The 26373-nt window shown below is 42.9% G+C and overlaps 2 protein-coding genes across 8 annotated transcripts in view; one reads left to right on the forward strand and one right to left on the reverse strand.

Annotated features, from left to right (window-relative positions):
* The window catches only part of LOC105483278 (FAST kinase domains 1), a 52084-nt gene extending 45041 nt beyond the window's left edge, over positions 1 to 7043 (reverse strand). For 2 of the 6 annotated variants that reach the window (XM_011744065.2, XM_011744059.2), the window contains exons 1-3: positions 6236 to 6458; positions 4034 to 4552; positions 947 to 1015 (exon numbers count right to left, since the gene is read on the reverse strand). In XM_011744065.2, coding sequence (XP_011742367.1) covers positions 947 to 1015; positions 4034 to 4410 — 446 coding nt within the window. In that variant the 5' untranslated portion in view covers positions 4411 to 4552; positions 6236 to 6458. Of the gene's footprint in view, positions 1 to 946; positions 1016 to 4033; positions 4553 to 5468; positions 5591 to 6008; positions 6460 to 6968 lie in introns of those variants that run through there. The other 4 variants (XM_011744064.2, XM_011744061.2, XM_011744060.2 and 1 more) reach the window with 4 other exon arrangements.
* Positions 7044 to 15809: 8766 nt separating this feature from the next.
* LOC105483277 (peptidylprolyl isomerase G) overlaps positions 15810 to 26373 on the forward strand; it is a 57805-nt gene continuing 47241 nt past the window's right edge. Inside the window, exon 1 of one of the 2 annotated variants that reach the window (XM_071072907.1) lies at positions 15810 to 15954. The gene's annotated coding sequence lies outside the window, so the exon portion shown is untranslated. Of the gene's footprint in view, positions 15955 to 16056; positions 16364 to 26373 lie in introns of those variants that run through there. The other variant, XM_071072908.1, reaches the window with a different exon arrangement.

A 26373-nucleotide genomic window follows, 5' to 3' on the forward strand; every position in this document is an offset into this window, starting at 1 on the left:
AAATAAAAAAAACAGTGTTAAATGGCCTTCCTCTCTACTAAACTAGGGTCTCCTTTTTTCTCCTTTCCTGGCTCCTGCACTTCTAGGTTTTTATTGATAGCCAATTAATCAAGAACTTTCCTTTCCGAAGTAATCTTCTAGAAAAGAAGATTCAAAAAGGCTAGTTCATGAATAGCTGTGACTCTATCTTATTTCTATTTCAACTAATTACATGCGTGGAAAAGTATACTATTCCCCACTCTTAAAGAGGGAAAATATGAAATACTTTCTTTTCTCTCTTGAAGAATACACAGCCAGGCATGGTGGCTCATGCATATAACCCCAGCACTTTGTGAGGCCAAGAAGGAAGGATTGCTTGAGCCGAAGAGTTCAAGACCAGCCTGGGCAACATGCCAAGACCCTGTCTCTTAAAAAAAAAAAAAGGAGAGAGAGAGAAAAAGAGAGGAAAAAAAAAAGAAAGAAAAAAGAAAAGACATGGCCAGGAGCGGTGGTTCACGCCTGTAATCCCAGCACTTTGGGAGGCTGAGGCGGATGGATCACGAGGTCAGGAGTTCAAGACCAGCCTGGCCAAGATGGTGAAACCCCATCTCTACTAAAAATACAAAAAATTAGCCTGGCGTGCTGGTGGGTGCCTATAATCCCAGCTACTCAGGAGGCTGAGGCAGAGAATTGCTTGAACCCAGGAGGCAGAGGTTGCAGTGAGCCGAGACCACCCCGTGGCATTCCAGTCTGGGTGATAGAGTGAGACTCTGTTCCCCCCCGCACCCCCCCACCGCCCGCCAAAAAAATACATAATCAAAAACTTTAATACGAAACTGAGTTTAAACACATTTTTTTCAATGAAGCTTGACAGGCATCAGCTCCCTGCTCTTTTCCTTCAAGATTTCACTCTGTTAACCCTTAAAAGGATAACCCTGACCCTCAAGATGAACGCAGGGGTACTTGCCTTTCTAACCTTCTCCATGCTTCTGTAACCAGTGCTTCAACTAGTGGGTCGTGGGACTCACCAGCAAACCTTAATAAAAAAGAAAGAAAGAATCCTCCATACATAATCATTTTAAAATCATTCAAAACATATGCAATAAGAATTATAATGCAAAAGTGAAACTCAAGTTATTTTCCTTTTATATAGGCAGTCCTTATTTCTGGTCCACTCTTATTTCAGTATTCTGATTTTTTGGTACAGCCTAATAAACATCTATACTTTATCCCATGCCCTCTCACCCTTTTATCTGCTCATTTCAATACCCATGCGACTGACCAATGATAATGTTCAACAATATATTTATGTTAAAAGTACATATAATATGTCTTTGTTCTGATTTAAATATTTTTGGCCAGGCATGGTGGCTCACACCTGTAATCCCAGCACTTTAGGAGGCCAAGGCGGGTGGATCACTTAAGGTCAGGAGTTCAAGACCAGCCTGGGCAACATGGTGAAACCCCGTCTCTACTAAAAATACAAAAATTAGCTGGGCGTGGTGACATGTGCCTGGAATCCCAGCTACTCAGGAGGATAAGGCAAGAGAATTGCTTGAACCACGGAGGTAGAGGTTGCAGTAAGCCGAGACTGCACCACTGCACTCCAATCTCGGTGACAGAGTGAGACTCCGTCTCATACATAAATAAATAAAATATTTTTATAAGAAAATGTTTGTGGGAGGCCGAGACGGGCAGATCACAAGGTCAGGAGATCGAGACCATCCTGGCTAACATGGTGAAACCCCGTCTCTACTAAAAAATACAAAAAATTAGCCGGGCGCAGTGGTGGGCACTTGCAGTCCCAGCTACTCCGGAGGCTGAGGCACGAGAATGGGGTAAACCTGGGAGGCGGAGCTTGCAGTGAGCTGAGATCGGGCCACTGCACTCCAGCCTGGGCAACAGAGCGAGACTCCGTCTCAAAAAAAAAAAAAAAAAAAGAAAAGAAAAAAAGAAAATGTTTGAAAAAAAAAAAAAAAAAAAAGCTAATAGTCACCAATCACCTTATTCATAAAACTTCAAGCATCCCCTTCAAGTACCTCAGAGAAAACAACTTTGTAACCTGAGAAAGACCACCAAAAAATATGGAATCATCCTTTTTTAGTTTAACATCAATCCCCAATATAAGCCTTAAGCCCCTTTCCTATAAATGCTAATTCTCTTACAAAACCAACTTACACATCTCTAACTTACGTAATGCTGATATTTACACCCATTTAAATAACCCTTGAAGGTTGGGTCATCATGTGAGAAAACTGCTCTTTTTCACCAGTGAGACTAATAAACAAATTAGGTGTAACGTTTTTGTGTTTTTCCCCCTTGTACAACTGCTGAAGCCTTCATTCAGGGAACCCAGTTCTTTTGAAAGCTGGATTTCCTTGCAAAGAACACATTTCTTTTTATTTTATTTTTTCCTTTTTTCTTTGCTCTCTTCATTTGTTTTTTCTTCACAAATTCCAAAATTGGAATATAATATTTCTTAACATTTATCTCTGAGTTTTTCCTTGGACACCAAGGAAGCCCTTTTTTACCTAACACCTATTCAGTCATCCACATAATTCGTACAACTTTGTTATCAAATATAAATGACTCTACAAAATCTCTCTTTTTTTTTTTTTTTTTTTTTTTTTTTGAGACGGAGTCTCGCTCTGTCACCCAGGCTGGAGTGCAGCAGCCGGATCTCAGCTCACTGCAAGCTCCGCCTCCCGGGTTCACGCCATTCTCCTGCCTCAGCCTCCCATGTAGCTGGGACTACAGGCGCCCACCACCTCGCCCGGCTAGTTTTTTGTATTTTTTAGTAGAGACGGGGTTTCACCGTGTTAGCCAGGATGGTCTCGATCTCCTGACCTCGTGATCCGCCCATCTCGGCCTCCCAAAGTGCTGGGATTACAGGCTTGAGCCACTGCGCCCGGCCTACAAAATCATTTAATTTTTTTCCTTTTTTTAAGAGCTATTATTGAGAAACAACCTATTGTAACAATACCCCCTAGAAAACATATCTGCCATCCATTTAATTACAAGAACCAGATGGCAAACAAGTTATCACAGACACAATTTACTAATTACTGATTGTTATTAGGCATTAATTATTATTATTATTATTTTTTTGGAGACAGAGTCTTGATCTGTTGCCCATACTGGAGTGTAGTAGGGTGATCTCGGCTCACTGCAACCTCTACCGCCTGGATTCAAGAGATTCCCCTGCCTCAGCCTCCCGAGTAGCTGGGATAACAGACGCCCACCATCACGCCCGGCTAATTTTTGTATTTTTAGTAGAGACGGGGTTTCACCATGTTGGCCAGGCTGGTCTTGAACTCCTAACCTCAGGTGATCCACCCACCTCAGCCTCCCAAAGTGCTGCGATTACAAGCGTGAGCCATCACACCCAACCGGCATTAATCTTAAATACAACTGCTTACCTACTATATTCTCTTCTGCAGCCAACCACATTTTTACAAAATTCCACAATAATCCAATTTCAAATGCCCAAAGTTAACAATAGTATTACAGTTGTTAAAGGAGAATCCCTTGAACCCGGGAGGCGGAGCTTGCAGTGCGCCAAGATAGCGCCACTGCACTCCAGTCTGGCGACAGAGAGACCCCGTCTCAAAAAAAAAAAAAAAAAATTAGATTATCAGGAAAACTACTGGGGAAAAAGTTATCTTTCATTTTAAAGAGAAATTTAGGCCGGGCGCGGTGGCTCACGCCTGTAATCCCAGCACATTGGGAGGCTGAGGCGTGCGGATCGCGAGGTCGGGAGATCGAGACCATCCTGGCTAACACACAGTGAAACCCCATCTCTACTAAAAATACAAAAAATTAGCCGGGCGTCGTGGCAGGCGCCTGTAGTCCCAGCGACTCAGAAAGCTGAGGCAGGAGAATGACGTGAACCTGGGAGGTGGAGCTTGCAGTGAGCTGAGATCTTGCCACTGTACACCAGCCTGGGCAACACAGACTCCTCAAAAAAAATAAAAAATAAAATAAAGAGATTTTTAGAAAACTAAAATATAAACTAAATAATCATTTCCATAAAATATAAAAGTAAATTACTTACTGTTGTGTGATGTGTAACACATTCACCAGTGTATCGTCATTCATTAATTTGAATTTATTTGTAGCTAAATTATGAAGAGTAAGAAATTGAGGATGGTCTCTGACATCCTCAACATTTTTTAACAGGCTGGTCTTCTGCTTTTGAAGCTTCCAAAGCATATCAAACGCACATCCCACTTGCTTTTCTGAAAGTATGGCTTTGTTTCTTTCAATAAAATCAAATATTTGCTCCTCATCTGTACACTTATTCATCTGAATAATTAGTGGTTCACAACTGATGGGTCGAAATTGAAATACTCTCCAGGAGAATGGACAAATAGCTCTTAGACGAAGCATATCTGTAACCAATGAGTCTAGGAAAACAGGTGTTTTTTTCATTTACATCACAAGTTTTCTTAGGTAAACAAAATCATCTGCAACTAGTCGTCAGGTGCAATAAGCAGGGATACAAAGAACTGTTTTTCCTTCATGTATTTTGCTTCCATTACGATGACTGTAAACCCATTCCAATATACAGCTTCTATAAAAGAATTGGTTTAACATGGTTATGCTTACATCATTAACATCAAAATGATTTCAAAATTCAAAATAAAGTAATACATTTTTTCTGCATTAACTAAAGACTTTTTCTTAGTCTAAACCAGATAGCAGAATTTGATCCAAAAATAAATGTCCAGAAAAAGGCACTTCTTTCTGCACTCCATTTAAAAAGTGTTTTAAATCTGACATTTACATAGTTTTCAAATTTACCATAAAAGGAAAAAAAAAAGCCCACAAACTCAGAGCTGTCTTTTCGAAAAAGAGGAAAATTGTTTAAAATAAATAATCACCTTTAAAGTGTCTTAAAAGTGTATGCCTTAATTCAGAGATTTTTTTTTTTTTTTTTTTTTTTACATTTTTCAGAAGTATGGTCTCTGGTTCATCCTGGCTAACACGGTGAAACCCCGTCTCTACTAAAAATACAAAAAAAGTAGCCGGGCATGGTGGCGGGCGCCTGTAGCCCCAGCTACTCAGGAGGCTGAAGCAGGAGAATGGCGTGAACTCTGGAGGCGGAGCTTGCAGTGACCCGAGATCGCACCGCTGCACTCCAGCCTGGGCGACAGAGCGAGACTCCACTCCGTCTCAAAAAAAAAAAAAAAAAAAAAGTATGGTCTCTGGTTTATTTGCTTTCAGGATAATTTCTTCCTTTTTCTTGTGCCCTTAAAGAGCTCAAATAATTCCTTCCTGAAGTAAATAAATAAATAAATAAATAAGTCATGCAAGTTAATCATTACTGGCCTTGGATAGGTTTTAATCAATAAACGAGACAATTAAAGCACTAATCAAGAAATACTAAGAAATTAAGTAATGTTGCAAGTCATGCTGAAACAATAAAAGAACTAAAGATAATTATGAAAAAGAATAATTTGTTTTTAAAATATGCTATAAATGCTTACATTTATAATTGAGAAGTAATGCTTAGAAAAGCGGGGACTAAAGTCATATAATCTCATACTTCTGCAACATGTTACCATTTACAAAGAACGTTTGAAACACATTATCTCATTAAATTCCCTCAGCTAACCTTCCAGGTCGATATTATTTCCATTTTACAGATAAGGAAAAGCAGGTTCAAAAAGGTTTAAAAAATTGTGCTAGTACTAGTGAAGCACGGCCTCATTACACCAACAAATCAACACTGTATCACTAAAAGCATGTCTCAGACTCCTCTCCACGGCTATGCCAAACAGTCTGTTCACAAGAAAAAAACGACGCGACAGCACAGGCTATTTTGTGGCAAGCAGTACAGCATCCTGACCTAAGCTGACCTGCACACACCCGCATAAGAAATCCCTGCACAAATCAAAGGTTTTCTCAAGATACTGTATCCATCCACTGAGCTGCTCAAAGTGGAGGCAGCTCAAAGGTTAGCATAGAAAGGTGTCGAGTCCCCAGTTTCGCCCCAGCTGAATGACTTTTTAAGGAAGGAACTTAACTACAGGAGGGGCCTTGGGACCATAAGGGGTATCCTCTGCGCCGGGCATACAGGAGAGCTGAATGACTGAAAGAATGTGGTCTCAGCCCAGCCCTAGTCCATCCGCACTTCGGAGAACCCAATATCCCTAAGGGAACCTCTGTATCTCCACCGAACCCTCTGTCGCCAGCCCGAAAACGTGCTGGGTGGGAAAAGAAAAACAGCCGCTGCGACACGATCCCGACTTGCCAGCAAGGTTTTCCCTCAGCGCGCCGCAAATTTTCTGGAGTATCCTGGGGTTATGAAGGCTCAGAAGTCAGGGTTATTCCCGGTCCCAACACGGAACGCAACAGGCTCTGTTTCTCGCCCAACCCTCATATCAAAGGGTTTATAACCTTTCCTCGAGAGACATGACCTTTCCCATGAGACCTTGCCCCCAAACCAGGAAAAAATGTCCTGCTGGCGCAGCGTGCACTGCGGAAGTCAAGCACTACATATCCCAGGGGGCGTCGCGGCGAGGTGGGTGAAATGGACGTCGCTCACGAATTTTGGGGGGAATTCTGGGCATTGTAGTTCCTCATTGAGGGAGGCTCTAGCGCAGATGGTTTAAGCTGTTGAAGATATAGGTCGTTTCGGCTATTCTCTACTATCTGAGGTTTTTCTCCTAGTCCTTGGAGGCCTAATACTTTTATAATATACACAAAAATATACTTAGGAAAATGAAATTTAAAAATGTAAACATGGAAAAGACACGTACAGATTTTTCTTATTTTTTTTAGCGTATACGAAATAACTCTGTCGAGTAGCTTTGAAAGTATGCAAACTCTTACTCTCAATTTCTGCACTTATGTCGTGGATAGGTACCAGTTCTCAGAACATATTTCTTTTTTACTTATCATGGTATTTTAATTGTCCCAAGATTTGACACTTGACACTTAAAAAAAAAAAAACCACTAATAAATAACCAAAGTGGAATGCTTACCAAAGTTACAACAGACATAATTTTCAGCTGATAATCACTACAACAGAGTAAGACTCTAAAGGCACCAAACTGATATTTGTTGGAATATGTTGTGAAACTTTCTTATTGTGTGGGTTACAAAGGAGGCTCTTGGTTTATGTGGTCACGGTTATCGTCATAAAACCAGTTTTAGCACAGTTTTCTTTTCTTTTCTTTTTTGAGACAGGGTCTCACTCTGTCTCCCAGGTTGGAGTGCAGTAGTGCAATCTCGGCTCACTGCAATCTCCGCCTCTTGGGTATAAGCGATTCTCCTGCCTCAGCCTCACGAGTAGCTGAGACTACAGGTGCGCACCACCACGCCTGGCTAAATTTTTGTAGTTTTCGCAGCAACAGGGTTTCTCCACGTTACCCAGGGTGATCTCGAACTCCTGGGCTCAAGCAATCCACCCACCTCAGCCTCCCAAAGTGCTTTGGATTACAGGCATGAGCCACCTTGCCCAGCCTAAATTTTTAATAGTTCTGACAGTCTATGCAAGATGTTGAGGCATGCCCCCCACTGGAAAAAAATTAAAACTTGAAGATTTCTTTCTAGAATTTCCAGTAGCCGATACATATTTATTCTGATATTTCTGAAAACAGAGCAAAAAGAAATTGAATAGGTGCTGGCATTCATCTGACGTATCAGGTTTACTTTATGACTGACTAGTCTTAATACTCCTAGATTTGGGGGTGTATAGGCAGCAGAATATTTGTCTACTGTCAGTAACCTTCAATTAACCATGAAGACATAGGGAATGGTTAAGCCGTCAAAATTAAAATAGCTTGTTTGTTTGTTTTTTGAGATGGAGTCTCGGTCTGTTACCCAGGCTGGAGGGCAGTGGCCCAATCTCGGCACACTGCAACCTCCACCTCCTGGGTTCAAGCAATTCTTCTGCCTCAGCCTCCCAAGTAGCTGGGACTACAGGCATGCGCCACCATGCCCAGCTAATTTTTGTATTTTTAGTAGAGAAGGGTTTCACCATGTTGATCAGGCTGGTCTCAAACTCCTGACCTCAGGTGATCCCCCAGCCTTAGCCTCTCAAATTGCTGGGATGACAAGCGTGAGCCACTGCACCTGGCCTGACTGGATTTCTTCATTAAAAACTTGATTGGTCATTTGACTTCCTTTCTGGCTAGCCTGCTAAGACATAGACATAGTCTCTGATAGCTGCGTCTTAAAAAAAAAAAAAGACAAAGAAAAAGAAAAAAAGAAAAATTAACTTTCATTTGAAGTCTTGTAAAATTTACTAGCTTTCATAGGTTGCCAATATTTACATTGTGGAATATGGTCTACTTCACTTTTTGGTTTCAAGATGAACATTTACTCATTAAAACATTGTTTCCCTCAACCAAAGAGCTGTGGTTTTGAGATCTGATACCAATGATGTCCTTGTGAGTTTTATTGCTCTTCCTTTCAAGTTTTCTTCTCAATTACAGGTACAACCAATCCCATGGCTTACTGGGTGATTTATAGCATGTCTGCAATGCACCAAGGGGTATTTTTTTCATCATCTACTGGACTGCAAATTATAGCTCTCAGTGTGTGGAAATAACCACTTGCTTCTTTATGTCTGTAGTGCAATTGCAAGAGCAATAGGTTCAGGACCTATTACTATGTTTTCTAGGTCTTCTAGACTTAGTCACTGAAATTGGTTTGCTTTATCAACTTCATCGTCTTAAGAGACCACAAAGTAGGCAGAGTTAGAAAGCAGCAACAGCACATCACATCTCTGTGAGTAAAACCAAGGAGATGCACCCTGAAAACTGTTGCTCTAGCCAAGCCGTAAAAATTACAACACAGGGCTGGGCGCGGTGGCTCAAGCCTGTAATCCCAGCACTTTGGGAGGCCGAGACGGGCGGATCACGAGGTCAGGAGATCGAGCCCATCCTGGCTAACACGGTGAAACCCCGTCTCTACTAAAAAGTACAAAAAACTAGCCGGGCGAGGTGGTGGGTGCCTGTAGTCCCAGCTACTCGGGAGGCTGAGGCAGGAGAATGGCGTGAACCCAGGAGGCAGAGCTTGCAGTGAGCTGAGATCCGGCCACTGCACTCCAGCCTGGGTGACAGAGCGAGACTCCGTCTCAAAAAAAAAAAAAAAAAAAAAAAAAAAAAAAATTACAACACAGGGTGGGTGTGGTGGCTCACACCTGTAATCCCAGCACTTTGGGAGCCCAAGGTAGGGGAATCACGAGGTCAGGAATTCGAGACCAGCCTGGCCAATATGGTGAAACCCCGTCTCTACTAAAAAAAAAAAAAAAAGGCCGGGCGCGGTGGCTCAAGCCTGTAATCCCAGCACTTTGGGAGGCCGAGACGGGCGGATCACGAGGTCAGGAGATCGAGACCATCCTTGCTAACACGGTGAAACCCCATCTCTACTAAAAAATACAAAAAACTAGCCGGGCAAGGTGGCGGGCGCCTGTAGTCCCAGCTGCTCGGGAGGCTGAGGCAGGAGAATGGCGTGAACCCGGAAGGCGGAGCTTGCAGTGAGCTGAGATCCGGCCACTGCACTCCAGCCTGGGCGACAGAGCGAGACTCCGTCTCAAAAAAAAAAAAAAAAAAAAAACAGGCCGGACACGGTGGCTCACGCCTGTAATCCCAGCACTTTGGGAGGCCAAGGCAGGCGGATCACAAGGTCAGGAGATCGAGACCATCCTGGCTAACACAGTGAAACCCCGTCTCTACTAAAAATGCAAAAAATTAGCCGGGCGTGGCGGCGGGCACCTGTAGTCCCAGCTACTTGGGAGGCTGAGGCAGGAGAATGGCGTGAACCCAGGAGGCGGAGTTTGCAGTGAGCCAAGACTGCGCCACAGCACTCCAGCCTGGGCGACTGAGTGAGACTCCCTCTCAAAAAAAAAAAAAAAAAAATTATCCGGGCATGGCAGTGCATGCCTGTAGTCCCACCTACTCGGGAGGCTGAGGCAGAAGAATCATTTGAACCCGGGAGGCGGAGGTTGCAGTGAGCCAAGATCGCACCACTGCACTCCAGCCTGGGCAACAGAGCAAGATTCTGTCTCAGCAACAACAACAAAATCACACCACAATACATTTTAATATGAAATAAATTATACTCCTACTAATTAGTGTCACTTTCATCTTAGCTTCCATTTTTGGCATTAATATTTATATCAGCCAGGCCAGGAACCGTAGCTCACGCCTGTAATCCCAGCACTTTCGGAGGCCGAGGCAGGCAGATCACCTGAGGTCGGGAGTTGTAGACCACCCTGGCCAACATGGCAAAACCCTGTCTCTACTAAAAAATACAAAAAAAAAAAAATTCGCCAGGCATGGTAGCATGCACCTGTAGTCCCAGCTACTCGGGAGGCTGAGGCAGGAGAATCGCTTGAACCCGGGAGGCAGAGGTTGCAGTGAGCCAAGATTGCACCACTGCACTCCAGCCTGGGCAGCAGAGTGAGACTCTGTCTCAAAAAAAAAAAAAAATTACATCAGTCAAACATGATCCTCAGTCAAAAATATATCATTAACAAAAAGCACTTGGCACTTAACAGATGATTGAAAAATGTCACCCTCCCCACCCTCGTTTTTTCTAAAATCTTAGCTGCAGTAAATACTTAATTGTCCTCCCCATCCACCTTTCAGGGGGTGGGAGGTAAATCACGTTTAATGTGAACAAGAGACAAAAAGAAAAACCCTTTAGGTACTTGCCTACCCCCCACGTTTGCCGCTCCAAAGGAAAACCTGCTCTATTCAGTTTTGTTTTCCCACCACTGAGGCAAGCCTTCCTTTCACACTATGAAGACATAAATTACCAACACCAGGTGAAGCCTGACCACTGCAATAATGGTCGCTAAAAGACACTGTCTTCAGGGGACATTAACATCAGACTTCGGAGAAGTAATCTATAGGAAAAATTTAACCCCACAGGAACATTAACCATAAACCCTGCAAAAAGGAAAAAAATCTTGAAAGTCATGGCCAGAACACCGACAGAGTTGGGCTCCATGGCAGCGACTCCATGATTGGCAGAGCCTGTGGGAGTCCACCATCATCTGTCAGTCTGTCCAGTGGTCCATGCCTCAGAGCTCACACAACCGCCTGTACCGAACCTCATGCCTGTAGCAAATGATGCCAATGCAGCAAATGCAATTGGGCGCTGAGACACATCTAGCTTCTGGATGCTCACTTCCTGACAGCTGGCAGTCCACACTTTTTTTTTTTTAAACAGCTTTACTGAGATTTAATTTACATCCCATAAAATTCACCCATTTAAAGTGTACAATTCAATGGCTTTTTAGTATATTCACAGAGTTGAGAAACTATCGCTAACATTTAGAACATTTTCATAACTCCAAAAAGAAACCCTGTAACCATTAGCAGTCACTCCCCATGTCTCCCTCACCCCCTCCTGTCCTCCAATACTCTAGACAACCACTAATCTCAGGCAATAATTTTGTACAGCAGTGATTTGGGTTGCTTGGAACTAGATCAACTGATAATAGATCTGAGATGAAGGTAATCTGAATGCACAGCATAGAAGGGGTTTTCAAACAAATGTGAGAAAAACATAGAGATGAAACAGCATGATCCGAGTCATTGCCTTCCAGTCAAAAAACACCAGGAACACATATAGTTAAATAAAGTTGGGTTTATTGACTGGTTGCAATGAAGTAGGCTGTATCCTAAGAGGTGTCTCCATAAGAAGGTGTTAGAAAGATGTAATTATAGCATTGAGTCTTGGCCAGGCACAGTGGCTCACGCCTGTAATCCCAGCACTTTGGGAGACTGACATAGGCAGATCACTTGAGGTCAGGAGCTCCAGACCACCTTGGCCAACATGGTGAAACCCCATCTCTACTAAAAATACAAAAATTAGCTGAGCATGGAGGCACATGCTTATAATCCCAGCTACTTGGGAGGTTGAGGTGGGAGGATCACTTGAACCTGGGAGGCAGAGGTTGCAGTGAGCCAAGACTGCCCCACTGCACTCCAGCCTGGGCAACAGAGCAAGACTCCATCTCAAAAAAAAAAATTTTTTTTTTTTAGCCTTGTGTTAAGTGATTTTGGAGAGTTTTAGAGTAGTTTCTCTAGATTGGATGCTGTGAGTAAGCAAGGGTAATTCTGTTTTAATAATTTTGATCTAGAAGGCAGGAAGAATGAACTGAGGTTAAAGCGGTAATTGATAAAGAAACAACCGCCATTCATATTAGCAAGGATAGAGGGATGTTTGGTCTTTTTTTTTTTTTTTTTTGAGACAGAGTCTCACTCTGTCGCCTAGGCTGGAGTGCAGTGGTGCCATCTCGGCTCACTGTAAGCTCTGCCTCCAGGTTCACACCATTCTCCTGCCTCAGCCTCCTGAGTAGCTGGGACTATAGGCATGCGCCACCAGGCCTGGCTAATTTTTTGTATTTTTAGTAGAGACAGGGTTTCACAGTGTTAGCCAGGATGGTCTCGATCTCCTGACCTCGTGATCCGCCTGCCTCGGCCTCCCAAAGTACTAGGATTACAGGCATGAGCCACCGCGCTCAGCCGACGTTTGGCCTTTTTTTTTTTTTTTTTGAGACGGAGTCTCGCTCTTTCGCCCAGGCTGGAGTGCAGTGGCCGGATCTCGGCTCACTGCAAGCTCCGCCTCCGGGTTTACGCCATTCTCCTGCCTCAGCCTCCCAAGTATCTGGGACTACAGGCGCCCGCCACCTCGCCCGGCTAGTTTTTTGTACTTTTTAGTAGAGACGGGGTTTCACCGTGTTAGCCAGGATGGTCTCGATCTCCTCACCTTGTGATCTGCCCGTCTCGGCCTCCCAAAGTGCTGGGATTACAGGCTTGAGCCACCGTGCCAGGCTGGTCATTTTTATAGTTCGTAAAATGTTCTTGTTTCTGTCTGAAACAAGATTATGGAAGCGTCTGGTTTTATTCTTGATCCATCACAATCAGAGAATGGCATGCTTTTAAAAAAACTAAACATAGTATTGGAGATACAGTAGATAACTATTAATAGAACAAACAATAGTTTGTTGTTGATCAATGGGTAGAAACAAAAAGTTTTATTACTCTAAAGTTAAAGTCACAGGTAAAGTAAAGATTAATTGCAGTAGCCCAGCCAACCTACCTCCCTGCTTCTGGTATCAAATCCCATTCCTTATACTACAGTTACTGAAATGATCTAGGCTAGCCCAAATCTAGTACTTTAGGCCCACAGCCTATTAGATTGGTAGTGGTATCTGGTGTAACAAATAAAGCCAAACATCAGTGATTTAACCCACATAATTTGATTTCTCAGTCATACCACATTCCAATGTGGATATCCCTAGTCAGTGGAAGAGGACTTTTCTCCAAACAAAGATTCAGGGAAGTAGACCTCTTCCATAGGCCCTTCCCCAGGGCCTTAAAACATTCTGGTTCAGCTGACAAAACAGGAAGAGAGGGAATGGAGAAGGCATAGCACTTCACAAACATTTTGGCCTGGATGTAATACACATTATTTCCGCTCACTTTCCACTGACACAAAGTATTTTTTAAATTAAATTTTATTTTATTTTATTTATTTTGAGACGGAGTCTTGCTCTGTCACCTAGGCTAGAGTGCAGTGGCGCAATCTTGGCACACTGCAACCTCCACCTCCTGGGTTCAAGAGATTCTGCTGCCTCAGCCTCCTGAGTAGCTGGGATTACAGGCGCCCACCACCGTGCCTGGCTAATTTTTGTATTTTTAGTAGAGCTGGGGTTTCACCATCTTGTTCAGGCTGGTCTCGAACTCCTGACCTCGTGATCCACCCATCTCGGCCTCCAAAAGTGCTGGGATTATAGGCATGAGCCACCACGCCCGGCCCCAAAATGTATTTTTAAATCCTTACCTATGGGATAATAAATGTTGCTTCAAGACACTAAGATACAAAGGGGACAGCTAAAAAATGTAGTTCTTAGCAGAACAGACACTTCCCAGTGACACCCCTTACTATGTAAGTGGGAGTACAAATTTTGGGGCTGTTACTGCTACGCTAATAAAACACTTCTCGGGCATTTGATGATTCAGGTTGGCAGAAACTCAGATCCTTATGATGTGAGGTCATCACTGGGTGAGGTGGTACACAGCTGTAGTCCCAGCTACTCTGGAGACTAAGGTGGGAGAATCTCTTGACTTCAGGAGTTCAAGTCCATCCTGGGCAACATAATGAGACCCTGTCTCTAAAAAAAAAAGGAAAAAAAAAGAAGCTATACAGAATTACACAGGTGAAAAGTTTCGTGATAATCAGTCTATTCTTTCTGCTCTGTGTCAGTTATCCCTCGCTGTGTGACAAAATCATCCCAAAACTTAGTGGCTTAAGCAACACTTATTTATACACACACACACACACACACACACACATACACACACACACACACGTGTTTAAGCCACTAAGATTTGGGATGATTTTGTCACACAGCAAGGAATAACTAACACAAAGAAGAAAGGGCCGGGCGCGGTGGCTCAAGCCTGTAATCCCAGCACTTCGGGAGGCCGAGACGGGCGGATCACGAGGTCAGGAGATCGAGAGCATCCCAGCTAACACGGTGAAACTCCGTCTCTACTAAAAAATACAAAAAACTAGCCGGGTGAGGTGGCGGGCCCCTGTAGTCCCAGCTACTTGGGAGGCTGAGACAGGAGAATGGCGTAAACCCGGGAGGCGGAGCTTGCAGTGAGCTAAGATCTGGCCACTGCACCCCAGCCTGGGCGACAGAGCAAGACTCTGTCTCAAAAAAAAAAAAAAAAAAAAAAAAAAAAGAAGAAGAAGAATAAAGAATAGACTGATTATGTTCAGTCGTTTTCCTCTTTGGAGGCCAAGGAGGGCGGATCACCTGAGGTCGGGAGTTTGAGAACAGCCTGACCATCATGGAAAAATCCCGTCTCTACTAAAAACACAAAAAATCAGCCGGGCTAGTCTGTGACCCAGGGGTTGGGGACCCCTTTTTTAAGGTATTGCAGAATTGTTCCTTCCCAACCCCAGCAAAGTGTAAATCCGTTTAATCTCTGAACTGTCTAAAGATGAATATGCTGCTGCTCTCCTGCAACAAAGGGCAATGACTTAAAAGGGGTGGGGGTGGAGAGGCAAAAATGTCCTGTTTTACTGCTGTGTAAAACTGGTCAAGCTCCTTAGACGCACCACATGCCTGATGTTGATAATTAATTTACCTGATGCAAATAAGTGAAAAATTTAAATGATCATCATTTGCGTTGCCTTTAAACGACAGAACAATTTAAGTTCTCTAGTTAGCTAGTTCCTTTAAAACACACCCCAAATCCCTACCAGAATCGCTGCCAATCCCTCCCGCCCAAACAGCAATGGTTATTTATTTCTAACATAATCCGGGGACCCTTGCCCCTTAAAATAATTAAATAACATATGCCATATTTTCTCTAGAAGGCACTAGATTTGGCATCAAAAGACTTGCTTTGGTATTCAAGAACAGTGTTTGAGGAGAAGGCATTTATCTTCCCTGAGCCTCAATTTCTTTATCTGTAAAACTACAAAGAACACCAAAGTTCTTTGTAATTTCTTCCTCTTTCCTCAAACAACACTTTGCTTATTACTGCGTTTTTAGAACTTGTATCCTAGCGTTAAGTGGAAGCTTAACCTGAAGCTCCATGAAGGTAGGCCTTCCTTTCTGATAACCTAGCGTAAGATCAATAAATGTTTATTAAATGAGGCACTTTATTTCACGAAGGATATGGCATTGGTTACAAACGTTCCCAGTCAACGTATCCACAAAGCATTACGCGCTACCTATCAACTAGGTATTTAAAAGGCACCAAAATCCTAGAAGTCCTAGGAGGGCGTGGTGACGCAAGCAAGTGAACGCTGGCCGATGCCGACAACCCACTCCTGACGCGCTTCCGGTGCGACGCTGTCCCTCCACGCCAGGACTGAGTTGTGGGGGAGGGAGGCGGTTAGCGGGCTTTAGCGCCTTTTCTGGCGGCGGTAGATTTGAAGCGCTTCAAAGGACCGTACCCAGAGAAGAGGAAAACTCTACCGGTGCAGGTAAGTGGTGTGAGGCTCATGTTGTTCTGGTGGCGTCATTTCAGCAGTCCCTGGGTACGAAAGCGGGAAGGGCCTGGGAAGAGGGGCGGAGCCGGCGCGGCTGACCAGGCCGGGTTAACCGTCTTTCCCTCGAGGTATCGGGGCTGCTTCGGCCCAGAGGAGGTCCCTGAGGACCGCAGCAGTGCCTTTGCCGCTGTTGCAGTAGGAGAAGGCTTGCAGTGGAGCCCTGGGGCCTGGGGACGGTCCTTTCTCTGCCAGCCCCCGCCCTCCCCACTCAGGCGCACACCTCCCTCACTGACGCATTTTGCCGCACAAGCTGTAACATGGCGGCAGCGACTGCGGCCTGAACTCTAGGGAGCCGGGTTGATTTTTAAAGCTTCAAAATCCTAAGACTGAGCACTGTTGCGGGGTAAGTGGCGGGACTGGTGGGGAAGGGGGAGACACAGCCTGACGTCCTGTCAGGCGAGGGTTGGAGAGTGACGGGCGAAGAGCCTTGAATCACAGGGATTAAAATTGAAGACTAGCTTTCCTCCTCTTTCGACCTTTTTCTCTCACAGCATAGTGGCTGTCGTGCAGTTAAGTGGCAGAGGCCACTTTGTTAAGCATTTTTGCAAAACTCAAGTCCAGGGTCTTGAGCTCTCGCGAAGTTCTCCTGTGTTTCGGAGGAGCTGTGAGCCGCTCAGGCCTTTTAGAAGGAGATAATTACTCTTTAGGAGGAAGGTGATGATTTCGGAGCTCAGTATGCCTGATGGGGAAGTATGCTAATTTGGCTCTTGTTTAGTCTTTTTTTTTTTTTTTTTTTTTTTTTTTTGAGACGGAGAGTCTCGCTCTGTCGCCTAGGCTGGAGTGCAGTGGAGCGATCTCGGCTCACTGCAACCTCCATCGCCCAGGTTCAAGTGATTCTTCTGCTTCAGCCTCCCAAGTAGCTGGGGCTACAGGCACGTGCCACCATGCCCGGCTAATTTTTTGTGTTTTTAGTAGAGACGGGTTTTCACCGTGTTAGCCAGGATGGTCTCGATCTTCTGACCTCGTGATCCGCCCACCTCGGCCTCCCAAGGTGCTGGGATTACAGGCATGAGCCACCGCGCCCGGCCGGCTCATGTTTAGTCTTAAGGAGCAAAGTCTAGATGTGCTGGCAAGGAGTATGCACAGTCGTTTTGGAAATGCTATAAAAGCACCATTTTGTGCATTGATTTTAATTTCTTCCCACGATAGCACTTTCTGTGTGTAACCAAAATTTTGCGGTAGTGAACACAAATACAAAAGTATTTGCTTTTGTAGTTTGGTACTAACATAGTTGTCCAAAGAACAATTAGATGTTTTAGAAATAAGGGGGGCCTGATATTAACTTTCAATAGGTAAACCAGGAAAAAAGAGAGAGAGTGTGTGTGTGTGTGTGTCGGTCACACACATGTTTTTGTCTTGTGTATTCCCATTTGGTAACAGGATGACCAATAATTGCTACTTCGTAACGATGACGGGTGGAGGAGTGAACATTTTATAAATTTTGAAATCGTGCTATAAAATCCGGAAATGATACATTTAGAATGGCTGCTTCTCTCATGTTTTTAATATATCCTGAAAATTTACCCGTTTTAGCACTCCTTTTTTGTTACGTTACCCAATTGGGACGGAATTATTTCTATAACAAATTACATGGTTCTGTGTCTTAAACAAGAGTTCATTGTACATTGTTTCACTGTTTCTTTATGATTCAGAATTATTGATGCTCCGAGATCCTATAGGGTCTTGTAGGATTCTGCACATTTGAATTGTTGCGTTTCCTTCTTAAGGCTTTTGTCTTCTCTCCTGGCACTTGTCAGGGTTGCCTTCCCCTGCTGTCAGGAGTGTATAAGTATGTAAACTTACTAGGTTAGAAAAATATGGACTTTCTGGCCCAATCATCTTTCTGAGCTTCAGTTTCTTCACTTACCTGCCAAATGACATTTTGATCTCCACGTTCCATCAACTATGGACTTGAGAATTAAATACTCAGGTTCGTTAAAATTGTGTGTGAAATTGACTTTCATTAACTCAGTGGTTCCTTTATGAGTGAAGAGTGTTCATTGCATTTATTTTTAACCATGTAGTCGATGTACTGTGGTGCTTATTGTGGTCTTGCAGTATTGGTGGCTTCTGCATATTTTTGATATTTTGCCTTAAATTAGATTTTCTGTGAGTCAGCATCCTCTTCTTTATACAAAGGGAAAGTGGAAGCCATTCATAATAAAGTACTTCTATTAGGACACTATCTGGGGTTAATTCTTTAGTAGTTGCCTCTTTTAGTTTGGCTTTTTTCCTTATTAGTTTGTAAGTAGAAGGTTTTTTTTTTTTTTTTTTTTTTTTTTTTTTTTTTTTTGAGACGGAGTCTCGCTCTGTCGCCCAGGCTGGAGTGCAGTGGCCGGGTCTCAGCTCACTGCAAGCTCCGCCTCCTGGGTTTACGCCATTCTCCTGCCTCAGCCTCCCGAGTAGCTGGGACTACAGGCACCCGCCACCTCGCCTGGCTAGTTTTTTGTATTTTTTAGTAGAGACGGGGTTTCATCATGTTAGCCAGGATGGTCTTGATCTCCTGACCTCGTGATCCGCCCGTCTCGGCCTCCCAAAGTGCTGGGATTACGGGCTTGAGCCACCGCGCCCGGCCTATAAGTAGAATGTTTAAACATAATTACAGCATACTATCTTTAGAATCCCAGTGTACTAAGATGTCATGAAGGAATACATAGATAATTAATGCAAATGACCTGAAGAGTTTGTTGCAAGTCTTTCTGTTGCACTATGGCATTGCATGTTTTTTGCTTTTATTTATTTATTTTTCAGACAGAGTCTTGCTCTGTCGCCCAGGCTGGAGTGCAGTGGCATGATCTCAGCTCACTGCAACCTCCACCTCCTGAGTTCAAGTGTTCTTGTGCCTCAGCCTCCCTAGTAGCTGGGATTACAGGCGCCCACCACCACTGGGTAATTTTTAGTAGAGACAGGGTTTCACCATGTTGGCTACACTGGTCTCAAATTCCTGACCGCAAGTGATCCGTCCTGCTTGGCCTCCCAAAGTGCTGGGATTACAGGCGTGAGCCACTGTGCCCAGCCTGCTTTTTGCTTTTTTTTTTTTTTTTTTTGAGATGGAGTCTCACTCTCTTGCCCAGACTGGAGGGCAGTGGCGTGATCTCAGCTCACTGCAACCTCCAGCTCCTAGGTGCAAGTGATTCTTCTGCCTTAGCCTCCTGAGTAGCTGGGATTACAGGCATGTGCCACCAAGCCCAGCTAATTTTTGTATTTTTAATGGAGAGGAGGTTTCACCATGTTGGTCAGGCCCAAACTCCTGACCTCGTGATCTGCCCACGTTGGCCTCCTAAAGTGCTGGGATTACAGACGTCAGCCACCACGCCTGGCCCTTTTTGCTTTTAATGTTAGGACTAAACTTCCGTTTTCACGTTGCTTAAGTGTTCGTGATTTTCCCTGGTTTAATGCATAAATGGTCACCATATGAACTCGGGGTATTTTTATTTCTGTAGGGCAAAACTTGCATCTTGAAATTTACTACAGACAGCATTCAGAGAAAACTGCTGTTTTTGGGAGTTTGTACTTCTAGCAGCAGACAAAACCTTTGAACTTTGTTTTAGAATGTTGGCTTAAAATGATCACACACTTATTGAAATTTGATTATATAACACTTACTTATAAATATAAAAATCAATCTTTGATATTAAAATGATTATTTTGAAAACATGAATGATGGCCGGATGTGGCGGTTCATACCTGTAATCCCAGCACTTTGGGAGGCCGAGGCGGATGGATCACCTGAGATCGGGAGTTCCAGACCAACCTGACCAACATGGAGAAACCCCATCTTAGCTGGGCGTTGGTGGCGCATGCCTGTAATCCCAACTACTTGGGAGGCTGAGGCAGGAGAATCGCTTGAACTCGGGAGGTGGAGGTTGCAGTGAGCTGAGATCGCGCCATTGCACTCCAGCCTGGGAAACGAGCGAAACTCCGTCTCAAAAAATTAAAAATATAAATAAAAACATGAATGATTCCTTAACTCGTTTTAAAAATGAATGAAGCATATCTGTGTGTGCGTGTATATATACTAAGCTCCTGTTAGTTATTGTGTACATTTTAGCTTAAGGTTTATTTATAATTAAACCATTGAATCATGGTTATATGGTGAAAAGTAATATTAAGCCATTATGTGGAATGTTTATGAGTAAACTGGTTTTTACCGTGAAGTTGTAGAAAGTACTAAATCAGAACTTTTGCTTTTTTCCGTTTGTGAACTTGAACCAGTCATTTCATCTCTTTTGTCCTCTTGTTCTTGATCTATAAAATCAGAAGATTGGACCAGATTATCTCTTAGAGTTCCTTGAAACTCCAAATGTTCTTATTTTTTTACGTAGGAATTACTGGATTGAATAATGGAGTTAGAACTGTGTGTATATATATCTCTGAAAACAGTGGGGGTAAATTTTTTTTCCTTTTTGTTTTTGGTTTTGGTAAATTTATTACTATAAGAACTTAGATAAGGCTGTGTGAGGTGGCTCATGCCTGTAATCCCAACACTTTGGGAGGCCGAGGTGGGTGGATCTCCTGAGGTCAGGAGTTCAAGACCAGCCTGACGAACATGGAGAAACCCTGTCTCTGCTAAAAATACAAATTTAGCTGGGCATGGTGGCACATGCTACTTGGGAGGCTGAGGCAGGAGAATTGCTTGAACCCAGGAGGCAGAGGTTGTAGTGAGCCGAGATCGTGCCATTGCACTTCAGCCTGGGCAACAAGAACGAAACTCCCTCTCAAAAAAAAACAACTTAGATAATTGCAAGTACAACATTAAGAGGATTAGCCGTGAGTTCCCACTTAGTATTTACTTTTGTCATTTGGTACTGACATAGATGTATTATATTTTTATGTCTCTCAGATCATATATATAATAAGAGCATAATATCCTTGTTTAACACTGAATTAGGCAACATCATGGGTTATCTCTAAGTTTTCTAGACGACTTAAGAATTTCAGAAGTGTCTGTATACTGTTTTTGTTTTTTGTTTTTTGTTTTTTTGTTTTTTTTTGAGACGGAGTCTCGCTCTGTCGCCTGGGCTGGAGTGCAGTGGCCGGATCTCAGCTCACTGCAAGTTCCGCCTCCCGGGTTTACGCCATTCTCCTGCCTCAGCCTCCCGAGTAGCTGGGATTACAGGCGCCCGCCAACTCACCCGGCTAGTTTTTTGTATTTTTTAGTAGAGACGGTGTTTCACCGTGTTAGCCAGGATGGTCTCGATCTCCTGACCTCGTGATCCACCCGTCTCGGCCTCCCAAAGTGCTGGGATTACAGGCTTGAGCCACCGCGCCCGGCCTGTATACTGTTAATCATGTTGTTACCAGTGCAGTGGTTTGCATCAGGGTAATTTGTGTCCATCAGAAACATCAATGGAAGGGACACTATATGAAATAGCATAATTGTCTTTCCTAACACTGAGCTCAGAATGTTAGCGTGTTTTTACTTTATTCGTTAGCAACTTGGCATTTGTAAATATACTCAAATGTTTTTGACGCAGTGCATTTTCATTGCTCTGAATGGATTGCACCATTGCACTCCAGCCTGGGCAACAAGAGCGAAACTCTGTTTCAACAACAACGGAAAAAAAAAAAAAAGAAAAAGAAAAGAAAAGAAAAAAGAAGCAAGCAGTGCATTTAAGAGGATAGGCACTGCATTATAATAGAGTCTAGTTCTGTTCATGTCTCAATTAACATTCTTTCTAGTTGATAACATCACTGTGCTTGGTGTTGAAGATACAAAGGTTTGGAATTGTTGGAGTTTATAAGAGAGTAACATTTAACAAGGGAGGATCATTTAAACCTTAGAGAGTCAGGGCTGGGCATGGTGGCTCATGCCTGTAATCCCAGTACTTTGGGAGGCCAAGGCGGGCGGATCATGAGGTCAGGAGATCGAGACCACCTGGCTAACACGGTGAAACCCCATCTCTACTAAAAATAAAAAAAAAATTAGCTGGTCATAGTGGCAGGTGCCTGTAGTCCCAGCTACTCGGGAGGCTGAGGCAGGAGAGTGGTGCGAACCCGGGAGGTGGAGCTTTCAGTGAGCTGAGATCGATCCACTGCACTCTAGCCTGGGCAACAGAGCGAGACTCCGTCTCAGGACAAAAAAAAAATCTTAGAGAGTCAGAGTGAAGCTCCCAGAGAGTGAACTCTGGCTAACTAATTATCTGGCTAATTTGCATCTTAAAGAACACATTGTGGGAATCAGTGAGGAAAATCGGAAGGAGCAGAGACTTGCTTGGCATCTTAATAGTTAAAAATAATTTACTCAGACTAGGCAATATATCTACAAAAAATTTATAAAAATTAGCTGGAGATGGCCGGGTGCGGTGGCTCATGCCTGTAATCCCAGCACTTTGGGAGGCCGAGGTGTGCACGCCTGTAGTCCCAGCTACTCGGGAGGCTAAGGCAGGAGAATCACTTGAACACAGCAGGCAGAGGTTGCGGTGAGCCAAGTTCACACCACTGCACTCCAGCCTGGCGACAGAGTGAGACTCCGTCTCAAAAAAAAAAAAAAAAAAAAAAAAAATTAGCTGGAGTTGGTGGCTCACGCCTGTAGTCCCAGCTACATGGGAGGCTGAGGTAGGAGGATTGCTTGAGCCACTGCACTCCAGGCTGCGGTGAGCTGTGATCATACCACTGTACCCCAGCCTGAGCGGCATAGCGAGATCCTGTCTCTAAAAATAGAAAGAATTTACTTTCTGTTCTTTCTAGATTAGAAACTCGGTGCTATGCTGACTTCCTCATAATGTGTGAAACTTCCAAATAACTTGTAAATATAATAAAGTTACTGTATGCCTACTTTTAAATGCCATGTCCACTACTATATATTTTAATAGTTAGTGCCTATATTTTTGTCCTCTCATTTAGTCTTGTTATTTTAGGATTAATATGGAAAATATTTTATGTATGAAACTACAAGAATACGCTTTTTTTACACATAAACTGATTACCTCTTACTGATATTTTTTGTGAAATGTATTTGTTGCAGAAGTTTATAAATGATAGCACTTCCTGATATTTTTAAATTGTATTACCTTATTATTGAAATACAAAAGTGACTATATTGTTGATAAATATTAAAAATAACATTTAATCACCTGTATAGAAAAAATATAATAAAAGTATTAAAAGCTATAGCTAAGTTTTAGAATTTTGTGCGTTTTGTATGATTTTTTCAGTGAGCTTATTAGCTTTATTGCTTATCTTATTAATGATGTAGTTTCATTATAAAAAAGATTCAGTATATTATACTTAAATTTCTGAAGGAGTCAGGCAGGTGAGGTAAGTACATGAGGTCAAGTAGACAATAAATTCTAACAGCTAATAAGCAATAGCTAGAACCAGGTCAAACTAGAACATAAATATGTCATCTATTGGGAGCAGACTATGCTGATTGCTGTATAGAAATGGGACACAGTGCCAGATATGGTGGTTTTTTTTGTTTTTTTTTTTCCAGAAAAATTTGGCTGGGCGCGGTGGCTCACGCCTGTAATCCCAGCACTTTGGGAGGCCGAGGCGGACGGATCACGAGGTCAAGAGATCGAGACCAGCCTAGCCAAGATGGTGAAACCCCATCTCTACTAAAAATAAAAAATTAGCCGGGCGTGGTGGCACGCGCCTGTAGTCTCAGCTGCTCGGGAGACTGAGGCAGGAGAATCCCTTGAACCCGGGAGGCGGAGGTTGCAGTGAGCCGAGATCGTGCCTCTGCACTCTATCCTGGGCGACAGAGCAAGACTCCATCTCAAAAAAAAAAAAAATGAAAAATTTAAGTCTGGATTTTAGCTATAGTTCATAATAAACAAATTTGCAGCAAACAAATCACCCACAGACTACTACACTGAAAATATTTATTATATTCTAGTATTTTTAGACAATTCATGTTTTTTTTTTTTTTGGACAAGAGTCTCACTCTATTGCCCAGGCTGGAGTGTAGTGGCATGATGACTGCTCGCTGCAACCTCAACCTCCTGGGCTCAAATGATCCTCCCACCTCAGCTTCCCAAATAGCTGGGACCACAGTCCTGTGTCATCACACCCAGCTAATTGTCATTTTTTTTATAAAGATGGGGTCTTGCTGTTGTCCAGGCTGGTCATGGATATTTTATTTAAAATTGTAAGGGCTTAATTTTCACCTGGATCGTATTTTTGGTATCTCCCAGCATTATTTTTTCTCTTTACTTTTACTTGAAAAACGTGAAAAAATTGACCAGATGCTTGTCTTACTGCATCTGGTTTCAAATTTCTTTTTTCTTTTCTTTTTTGAGACGGAGTCTTGCTCTGTCGCCCAGGCTGGAGCGCAGTGGCGCAGTCTCGACTCACTACAAGCTCCGCCTCCAGCTAATTTTGTATTTTTAGTAGAGAGGGGGTTTCTCCATGTTGAGGCTGGTCTGGAACTCCTGACCTCAGGTGATCCGCCCGCCTCAGCCTCCCAAAGTGCTGGGATTACAGGCGTGAGCCACTGCACCTGGCCAGATTTTTTTTTTCTGATAGAGATGGGTTCTCACTATGTTGACCATGCTGGTCTTGAACTCCTGGGCTCAAGTGATCCTCCTGCCTTGGCCCCCCAAAGTGCTGGGGTTACAGGCGTGAACCACCATGCCCACCATGATTTCAGATATTATTTAAAAATCCAGGAAATCATAGAGGAAAGAGGATATCCTGTTTCTGATTAGTAATTAGTAACTTTTTATAATGACTAGTATTCAGTAGCATTTCAGTAATGTTAGCAACACGGCATGTGAGCCATCTTTTGTTGTCGCCATTGTGCTTCATTAACTACTAATAAAACATTTACATATTTAGGGAATTTGTGTAGTAATTTTAATAGTAATTTGCTGTCTTTCATCTTTCCTGGATTTGAGGCATATGTGATTTGTCATTTCAGGAAAACTTAATTTTTTTTTTTTGAGACAGAGTCTCACTCTGTTGCTTAGGCTGGAGTACAGTGGTGCAGTCTCGGCTCACTGCAAGCTCCGCCTCCCAGGTTCATGCCATTCTCCTGCCTCAGCCTCCCGAGTAGTGGGGACTACAGGCGCTCACCACCACGCCCAGCTAATTTTTTGTATTTTTTAGTAGAGACAGGGTTTCACCGTGTTAGCCAGGATGGTCTCGATCTCCTGACCTCGTGATCCACCCGCCTCGGCCTCCCAGAGTGCTAGGATTACAGGCATGAGCCACCACACTTGGCTAGGAAAACTAATTTTAATCAATTTCTATGAAAAGTGTATCCTTGAGTGATAGAATCTAAGTACATCTTGTAGCCATTTCTACACCTGTACATTATAATGTTAGAAGAGTGTGTGTGTATAAATATATATCTTAGAAATTTTTTCTTTATAGTAACAGTACATTTATTATTTTATTTATTTATTTATTTTATTTTATTTTTTGAGACAGAGTCTTGCTCTTGTCATCCAGGATGGAGTGCAATGGCACAATCTCGGCTCACTGCAACCTCTGCCTCCCAGGCTCAAGTGATTTTCCTGCCTCAGCCTCCCAAGTAACTGGGATTGCAGGCACCCACCACCATGCCTGGCTATTTTTTTGTATTTTTAGTAGAGATGGGATATCACCACATTGATCAGGCTGGTCATGAACTCCTGACCTCAGATGATCCGCCCGCCTTGGCCTCCCAAAGTAGCAGCACATTTGTTAAAGAAAACTAGAAAGAAGTAGTGAGGCAAAAGCCCTCTCCAGTCTCACAGACAGACACAATAATGATTATTTCCTTTCATTCTTTTTTTTTCTTCTTGTAAATCTTTGCCTGAGCTTGAGGATTGGGAGTAGTTTACACAATCATAATGATATTGTATATGCTGTTTTATATCTTGATTATTTTTTCAAATTATTAATCATCGTAAGCATTGCTTTAATTACTGTCGAACCAGAGACAATTTCACTTTTTTGTGATATTATGATAGGTTGTTTTTGATTATATGTTGCTAAAAAGAGCACCAGGATAGCCAACTTTATACCTGAAGGCTTTCTGAATTTAGAGTAGTTCCTCATAATAGATTTCCAACAGTTGAATTTTACTGGTTCAAAGTATAAACACTTATGAATTTCTCATATTCTTAAATTTCAAAGTAGTTGTATATGGTCACTAGTAGTAGTATAAATTCCTGTTTCTCTGCATTTGTACATGTGTTGAGAGTTATTCTTTTAAAAGATCTTTGCTCATTGATAGGCAAAAAAAACCAAACAAACCAACCCAAAAGCCCATTTCATTAGTACTTTTTTAAAAATAACTTTTTCCTAATTACAAAATTGAAGAAAAATTGGAAAACAAATACATTAAAAATTACCCTTAAACCCGTGGCCCATATATGATGATTGTTAACATTATAGTATAAGTCCTGTCTTTTTAATGTGCTT

This window comes from Macaca nemestrina, chromosome 11 (assembly GCF_043159975.1).
Source record: "Macaca nemestrina isolate mMacNem1 chromosome 11, mMacNem.hap1, whole genome shotgun sequence".
Taxonomy (NCBI): domain Eukaryota; kingdom Metazoa; phylum Chordata; class Mammalia; order Primates; family Cercopithecidae; genus Macaca; species Macaca nemestrina.